Source organism: Aphelocoma coerulescens, chromosome 2 (genome assembly GCF_041296385.1).
Source record: "Aphelocoma coerulescens isolate FSJ_1873_10779 chromosome 2, UR_Acoe_1.0, whole genome shotgun sequence".
Lineage (NCBI taxonomy): Eukaryota > Metazoa > Chordata > Aves > Passeriformes > Corvidae > Aphelocoma > Aphelocoma coerulescens.
Genome location: NC_091015.1, coordinates 104,744,672 through 104,753,870, shown reverse-complemented (window position 1 = coordinate 104,753,870; position 9,199 = coordinate 104,744,672). Strand labels below are relative to the sequence as shown.

Sequence of the window (9,199 nt, the reverse complement as noted above, 5' to 3'; positions counted from 1 at the left end):
GGGTTGCCATAGCAGCTGCCAGCCGCTCCAAGTGCCCGGGAAAGACCGCAGGCGTAAAAACCTGCTTGGGATTGAGCAGGTGCCGCAGTGAGCACTCGGTGCCCAGCACTTCGCAGCGGGACCTGCGGCTGCAGGAGCTTCGGAAGGAGCTTAACCTGTCCCCCAACGCGTGAGTTCCCACCTGCGGCAGTCTGACTGGAGAGAAAGTATAGTTATGCAATTAGAAATAAAGTTTTGGTAACAGGCACCCTTAGAGGAGCTTTTATCATTTTAAAAACTGCTTAGATCTTCTCTTTTTAAATCACCGACTGCAAGTAGAGATATTTCTTTTCCCCTTTCCTTGCTAGTCTCTCATATTGACGCTGTAAGAGGGATAAAAATACTGAAAGTGTGTTTATTACAATGTTACACTGTCCAGCCATTTTCCGTATTGTTGATTTAGGTTGATTTTTGTGTGGTGGTGCAAATGGAGGATTCTGTGGGAGGTGAGACTGAGTTAGGGGGAAGAGATGAGCCCAGTTCCTCTCATGGTCACTCTGCGCAGCAGGAGTCCGAGCAACTGAGGACAACACAACTTTCTTCTAAACCTCATATTGGTCTCTGTCCACCTCTAATTGCCATAAAAAAAGGTAAGGGAGAAAATAATAAGTACTTCATGTTGGCTTTGCATGGAAAAAAACACAGGAAAAAAATGAGAAACCAATTATTAAGTAGAGTGTTTAAGTTTATATATACTGGATGGATATGTGCTATTTTGAAACTGCCAGTGTAGGAACTGTGTGTGCTGAATGTGCAGTTTCAGCTTTATAAATAAATATGTACATATAAATAAGCAAATGCATATATGTTTTTATATATGTATGTATTTACAGGGTCATCCACAGTGCAACTCTGATCTGATTCACTAGTGTTGAATCATAGTAACACAATTCAAACAAATTTTCTGGAATTAAAATGAGTAGTACTCCATAATACAGTGTACTTTAGGGTATGACACATAATATGGTATCTCTTTTCTGGAATATTTTAACAGTGATGATAGATTAAATGGTCCAAAAATTATTGAACATAGCAATCTCCCTCTGTGTCTGTGTGTGCATCCCTTACCTATGTCCACTTTGCTTATGTATTCACTGACCTTGTGGAAGAAGCTCATGTACTGAATGGTAGTACTGAAAGAGTACTGAATAAATAAATATTCATGGCAACTGGGAGAGGTATGTGAGGCCTGGAGGAAAGCTAATGCCACTTGTGCCTTCAAGAAGGGCAAAAAGGAGAACTAAAATCTAGTTGGCCTCACCTCAGTCCCTGGGAAGGTGGTGGAGCAGCTGTTCCTGGATACCATTTCCAGGCACGTGAAGAACAAGAAGATGACTGGAAGTAATCTGCATGCATTCAGCAAGGGAAGAAATGTGTGAACAACCTCATTTCCTTTTGCAATGAAATGATTGGTTTGGTAGGTGAGGGGAATGCAGTGACTATGGTCTGCCTTTTCTTCAGTAAGGCTTTTGACATTCTCCTGTTGGGAATTTTTTCTTGTTTCCCTTGAGGTGGATTAAACACACATTTGTGCTGAAATATATATTAAAAAATTAATAAACAATGCATTGGACAGTCTTAAAACCATAACCAATTCTATAAGAAGTCTACAAAGATGCTTCATGAAGCGATTCCTTATATACAATTACACCAGCACCAGTCCTGTGAGCATCAGCATGGAGCACCTCAGCCCAGCCTTTGGTCCATACCCCAGCTCCAGCTCTGCTGCCCAAAAGTAGACACTAAGCCAGGCATTCCAGGATGGCTACAAGACAAAGCTGTGGCTGTTTCTTATCACCAAGGGAAACTATACTGCCTTACAGGGGCTTGTTCTGCCTCTGATATTCCTGCTTCCAGCCAGCTTAACCCCTTCTGCAGTTGAGCAATCTCCATGCCAGATTGTTCCTGGATTACAAATTACTGCTGATGAACAGTTACAATTTAAATTTCCCCTTCACTCCTGTAAGATCCTCATAGAGAAGCTATTGAAGTGTGGGCTGTCTGAGCAGAAAGTGAGACAGATTGAAAACATTGAACAGACAAGCCCAGAGGGTGGTGATCAGCAGCACAAAGTCCAGCTGGAGCCCAGAAGGTAGTGGTGTACCCCAGGGGTCAGTACAGGGTCCAGTCCTGTTCATCAACTTCATTAATGATCTGGATAGTGGGGCAAAGGGTACCTTCAGCAGGGTTGCTGCTAACACATAAATGGGAGGGATGGCCAATACACCAGAGGGTTGTGCTGCCATCCAGAGAAACCTCGAGAGGCTGGAGAAAAATTCCTGCACCTGGGGATGAACAAGCCCATGCAACAGTACTAGCTGAGGGCTAAACAGCTGGAAAACAGATTGGCAGGAAAGAACCTAAGAGTCCTGGTGGACACCAAGTTGAACATGAGGCCACAGTGGCCCTTGTGGCAAAGGAGGCTGATGTTACTGTGGGGTGGATAAGGTGTTTTGTTGGCAGGTTAAGGGGGGTGATCTGTCCTCTCCATTCAGCACTGGTGAGGCCTTGCCTGGAGTAGGGTGTCCAGTTTTAGGCTCCCCAGTACAAGAGAGACATGGATATACTGGAAAGAGTCCAATGAAGTGCCATGAAAATGATGAAGGCAGTGGAGCACCTCTCCTTTGAGGAAAGGCTGAGAGCTGGGTCTGAGTGGAATCTTGTCTGTGCATGTAAATGCCTGAAGGGAGGGTGTAAAGAAGAGGAGTCAAGCTGTCCTCAGTGGTGTCTAGTGATGGGACCAGAGGCAATGGCAGAAACTGAAACACAGGAGGTTCTCTCTGAACATCAGGAAACACTATGAAGGTGACTGAGCACTGGCACAGGTTGCCCAGGGAGGTTATGGAGTCCCTGTCCTTTTGAGATACTCAAAAGCCATATGGAAACAGTCCTGGGCAACTGGCTCTAAGTAATCCAGCTTGAGCAGGATCCCTTCCAATCTTAACCATTCTATGACTCTGTATATAATACATATTAATCAGGTGAGAAGAGATACAATTTGATAGAAAATTTATATGGAAATCAGTCCTATTAGAATTTTCATTTTAGTCACAATCTTATTATTTATATGAAATAGATTAAACAGTAATTCATGAAAGTTTAGTGAGCTGCTCATAAGCATTACTGCATGCTCCACTGGGGATCTTATTTGCTGCCAATGATGGGATGTAAATATCATTTTTGAGAAATAAAATGGTCTCATTTTCCCAGTGTGAGAAGAGGTTAGCTAGCAAATATGAAGACACAACACTGCAGGTCTTGTAAATGCATTTGTTGTACTTGAATAATTAGAACTTGTAATTTCTTTTAACCAGACACAGAAAGTAAATATCACAGACATGGAGGGAACTTGAAGACAAGGAGCACTGAGCTAGGATCTGCTGTCACAGGATCATCTTTGACTACTGTTCTTCCGGCAAGTGTTTTTGTTCTAAAATAGGTGGTGATTCAACTACCTTTTGTCTGCTAAATGTTCTTCTATACCGTTTTTTCTTTAAGTCTTCACTGACAAAAGCTTGTCTAATACTGAAGCTCTGTTAATTGCAAGGAAAAAGGAACAGTGAACCACTCAAAAGTGTCTACAGCATTAGGGCACTGACTTTCTGTGCTCACAAGGTGTGTTGCTGGGATTTTGGGTTCTTTGATGATTTTTTTTTAAACCCATTGCTTAATATCCTTTCTTTGCCACAATTTAAATTAATGTTGGTTAAGAATACTTGAATAAGATCATACTGCATCAGGGAAGGCATATGCAAAATAAGCGATCCAGCTGTTGACATGGAAACCAGAGATGATAAAAGACTGACACAGATGAGTTGGTACCTACATGATGAATCACAATTACTTTTAGAGATATCATAAGGGTACTGGCTGTCAGCTACAGGTATTCAGACATTCTTAGTGTCTCCTGGTCTCAAAAAGATGCAGGTAGAGAAAAGATTGATGTAAAACATCCATACAGAGTCTGGGGTAAGACCAAATGGCAGGAGGAAAAGGTGGAAAATGGCCAGCTTTTTTGGTTTTTACTCCAAGAGTAGGGTTGATTAATTACAATTCCAGTTAGTGTAGAGTAGTGGGAAGTGATGTAATTTATCTTTTTTTTCTCTCCAGTAAAAATTGTGAGGTAGAGAGACACTTCAGACATTTCCAAACCCCAGATACTCATGTCAGTGGGAGCTGTGTGTAGAGGGAAATGATCAGTGTGGTTACTTACTTACCCAAATCTTTAGTTTTCCATATAGCTTCTGAAGATTTTCTGTTGTTGAAGATTTTATGTTAGTCACCATATCTGTTTTCAGTCTTGTTCACACTGATAGAAAGATTTTGAAAAATCCTTTCATAAATCTCCCTCTTTATAATTGTGCTGCTTCCTTTATATTATCTGTATATTAATCATCAATTGTATATTTGTTCCTGTGGTAACTGATTTTATAGTGATTTGGTTTATTTATTTCCTTTAAGGTAATAACTTGATACTATATATGAAAAATGCTGGCAGTATAGAGATCAATCCCAAATCTGGAATATGGACATATAGAAGTTTGGAACCTGGATTCACAAAGCTGAGATTTGAATCAGAGCCTTTATTGTGCTAAAGTTGTATTTTGACCTTAGCCTGGATCCACATTTGGTTCTGAATTCCTGAGCTGAAGTTCCAGACATGTAGTTTTCATAGTAGCAGCTTTATAGTGAGAAATAATTCTGGCCTAACTAGTTAATTATTACTGTTCTTTTTCCTATACATTTCTTACATGTAATTTTTTATGTTCTTGCTTAGTTTATGAAACCAGCTTAAAGATCACCAATATAAAATACAATCCTTAAGTGAGGAAAAGTAATCTCTCTATAACAAACTTCTATTTTGTAGACCACTGTTAAGAAAAGTATAGTACTTTCCAGTGAAAGTAGAAAAGAACTAGCCAAGCAAGCCAAAGTAACCAAAGAGGAGAGAAGAGCTCAGATAGATGGAAGACACAGGTATTTGATATCAAGATTAGCAGATGGGATAGACTTGAGTGAGCAGCAAGTGGAGGAGACTATTATTTCTGATGACAAGGTAAATATTAATTAAATTGTTACTACAAGAAATATTTCCAAAATTTTCAGTGTTTTGAAACTACCTCACAATTAACTACAAGTGTAATTTTAATTTTTTTTTCTAGTTTCAACTAATAGAACAATTCTTTGCCCCTAGTGGACTTAAAAAGTTGCTCTTCTTTTACCAAGATGTATCGCAGGTATGTTTCCATTATTGTTTCTGCAAAAGCAAATTTGCATTTTTAAAAAAATAAATCACATGACTGTTGCAAAATCTAAAAAAATCTTGACTGATTTTTTTTTTTTTTTGCTATGTATGTCAGTGTGCAAAGAGCTTGGATCTCCTTGTTTAAATGTTTACATCTTGGCTTACATGGAAATGGGAGGGTGCCTTGTAGCAGAGTTTGATACTGTTCTTGTTTTCATAAAAGAAGACTTAAAAATGGCCAAGTAGAGTAAAAATTCAGACTTCAAAAATGGTGAAGATAACTGAGACAAAGTGTTCATGCTATTCAGAGTTTAAAATACTAGATTAGCTAGGATAAGTATTACAGGAATGGGGGAGCTGCCTGTGTGAGAACCAGTTTGTCTTCTTTTGGTTTGAACTGCACCAACTCCACTATGGACAAAGCACTCATTCAGGAGGATGAAAAATGATGCAATTTCTTTCTAAATTAAGCTGGCCTCATGTTCAGGTCTATCCCATTCTGCAGAAAATAAGCTTGGAAAACTGTGACTAGAAGTAAGGCAGTTGTGGTCCCCCAAGATGTATTTTTCTCCCTTTGAGAAGGAGAAGCCTCTGCATAAAGAGCAAAATAATTTGTTCATCTTCCACTGCGTGTGTGATATCAGAAGGGGCCAGGTGATCTTGACATTGTCAAACATGACTGTTGTGGCTTCCAGAACTGCAGAAGTCCTTCATCAGTCCTTTCAAATTATGCCAGTGGGGAGCCATGGTAGGGAGAGCTAACTCACCCTGTGGTGGTATTTTGGGCTCGTTGAGGAGAAAAACTGATTGATAATTCTTGATCATCAGTTAAATGCAAGAGTGAATTACAGAATTATTATAACTTAGATAAATTAAAAGAACTTTTGAGTGTTCACAGAATTCACTGGAATTGCTTAGAGATTTTGCAAAGCACAGAATGATCTCTGCTGTCAAAACAATTTAATCAGTTTTTCATTTCACTGGGACTAGGCATGCACATTTCTGGGATAAATGTCTTGTTTTCTGACTTAAATCAAGATGAAACTAAAAATCTTGACATTGTTTTCCTTAACTGACAAGTCAGAAATAAATGCCCAGCCTGGGTTAAATGAAACACTTCATTGCTGCATCTAATTTTGTTTTATTTTGATCCTTTTAACCATAAAATATTTCTATTCTATTCTGAGAGTTCTGTTTCAGAAGCAGCATAGCATAAAAATGTTTCTGATAGGAAGTGTGAATGGCATCTCTGGCATCTTCCACCACATTCTGATGAGTGAAGAGATCTCATTAGTTTGGCTGTTCTGTCAACAGTTTGATTTCAAACACGCTGGAGAATTGGAGATTACTCAAGGGCGGTATTAGACATGCTTGCCCTATTCTTAGAGACAAAATACTGACCAGGGCAGACTATGGGCTTGAGTAGTAGACATGTCCTTACCAAGATTTATCAAGGATTCATATCTCTTTTTCACCAGCTTAGGTTCATGGTGTTCATTTGAAACTGTGCATAGGGGTCAGCAGATGCTGATTTGGGGTGGAAGTGAGGAGCCACCACTGTGTATCACATATTACAGGTTAGTCCAACAGGACTAACCTGTAATAATAACAGAACACTTGACTTCCTAGGAAGAAGGCTCTCCTCACCTTTAAAGAGAAGTATACCTGCAAGCATCTCTCACATTATTTTCTGTCACATTTTTCCAAGTTTCAACAGATCATTTTCCAAAATGCATGATACAAACTTAGAGGGAAGCAGGTCTTTATTAGGCTTAAGCTTTTTTGCTGCTTCAAAGAGAAGAGGCTGTAGATACATCTCAGTGGAGAGGGATGAATGGCAGCAAGGCTTCTCGGAGAGAAAGCTTTTCTGTGATGTATGGTTAAAGACATGGGCAGAAAGCTAAATTTCACTGCATTGTTGGCAGGATAGAGCTGATAGCATTGCTTGTGAGTCCCATTCATAGTCACAGTATGACTTTGCAGACCAAGCATATGATTCTTTCTGTGAGACATTCAGTTTGTTTTCATAGAGGAAGTTGCACTAGGAAACACATCATATTTAATTTCATTATATTTTCTGAGACTTTTCCCCCTTCTTGCTTGATTTTTTTTTTCCTGAATGAATGGGGCTGTGAAACGGTTTCCTGGGGACTGTAAGATTCAGGCAAAGCTTATTCTCCAGAGAATGTAAAACTCATGACTTCTATCTGGGAATTACAAACTGACTCAGAATGGACTTAGTTGTAATTCACATATTCAAATGGATGAAGTATTTGTATGATACAGTTTTTATTTTATTAACCTCTTATTTATAATTTAATTGCTAGCAAAAGTTGAATGCATCATCAAGATCAGATGGGTCAACAAACAGTTTGCCTCAGAAGAAGTTATTTATTACCATGGGTTCCACTGAGGTATGGTTGAAACAATTCATTAGATGACATTTAAAAAGTAAAATATTGAAAAGGCATAACAGTTGTGCAGTGTTGTGCATTTTTTTTAAATTCTTGGACAGATATATAAGTACTTAGTCTCTACTCTCATAATGCAGGATTTCTCAGCATTTCTTGAGCTGAGGTTGGCCTTCATCAGTAAAGGAGTAGTGATCTGACTATCTGAGAGGAGAGCAGGTCAAATAAACCCTTGTTAAAAAGTTGCAGATCCTAACATTTCTTTAATGACTACATTTAAGTATTTTCCAGGGCTTGTGCACTTCTAGTTTAAAAGTGCAGTTCTTCAGTGGCTTTTTATGCCCTTTCACTGAATAATACTGCACATTACTCAAAAAATACTTTTAACATATCCTTTATTCCATTCAAATTCTTATAATAACCTCCTCCCTCTAATATCTAAACATTATTCTTCAACATATTCAGATTTGTCATTAAGAATTCTGATTAATTTTCGTTTTCTCCATCTCTTTTGGGGGAAATTGGGTCTTCCGTATACAATGGTCTTTGAATAAGGCATGGTGATGCTTCGGTTTTTGGTTGTTATTGTTGTTGCTTTTTGTTGGCCCCAAAGAGCTTATGTTAACATTGTAATGCCAGAAAAGACACAGCAGAAGAATTCCTTCTTGATTTCAGGGGAAAAGTGAGCTTCATTCCTCTGCCAATTGGACCAACTAGAATGGCTTTTCAGAGTTGTTGCAGTTGAATTATTATTAGGTTTTTTGTTAGGTTTAATGGATAAATAGATAAAAATAAGCATCATTCAAGTACAATAATAGGAAATAGCCTAGTTCACACGCTCTCCCTGAACTGCATTTTCTTAGTAGAGGTGCAATACTGAACTGCTCTGTCCAAAAGTGCATTTTTAATATTCTTATGTCAGACAGGGAAAAAACAGTATTTGATTTGAGAGGGACAGATTTTCAAATGTCCTGCAAACAGTTCACTTTTTGAGTAATTGATTTTCTACAATTTCGTTTTCAGCACACTTTTAGGATAAGTAAATTTTTAAGTAAATTACTTTTACTGTATACATGTATTCTTTTTAACTGTATGCATTTGGTCCTATTTACAGGTCTTTACAGGAACTTGTGCATTTTTTCTAAGGACATCAGATGAAGTTATAACTGCATCAAATGTCTCCCAGGTAAGACCAAAATCATGCAGTGTTCACAGTTTACTTAATATTTTCTCAGACCTTTATTCATACAACTGGAGTCAGAAAAAAAACTAGGGAATGCTTATATGCAAATGTCTAGTTGTATGATTAACAGTTCTTTTTCATAACAGTAAGCATTTGTATTGAAGTAAAATTCTAATGATTTATAAATGAACTACTTCATTATTATTAAACCTCAAGATTTTAATTAATAAAAATCATTAATAATTAGTCATTAAGATATAAATTTTAATGACAATAGGGAATAAAGACATAAATCAGAAGATTTTATTTTAAGTAATGACC

The 9,199-nt window shown here is 38.1% G+C and overlaps 1 protein-coding gene across 1 annotated transcript in view; it reads left to right on the top strand.

The window, feature by feature from the left end:
- LOC138104909 (dynein axonemal heavy chain 5-like) overlaps nt 1-9,199 on the top strand; it is a 149,567-nt gene continuing 140,368 nt past the window's right edge. The window contains exons 1-7 of the mRNA XM_069004235.1: nt 1-157; nt 443-629; nt 3,354-3,454; nt 4,907-5,095; nt 5,202-5,276; nt 7,612-7,698; nt 8,810-8,881. Coding sequence (XP_068860336.1) covers nt 467-629; nt 3,354-3,454; nt 4,907-5,095; nt 5,202-5,276; nt 7,612-7,698; nt 8,810-8,881 — 687 coding nt within the window. The 5' untranslated portion in view covers nt 1-157; nt 443-466. The remainder of the gene's footprint in view (nt 158-442; nt 630-3,353; nt 3,455-4,906; nt 5,096-5,201; nt 5,277-7,611; nt 7,699-8,809; nt 8,882-9,199) is intronic.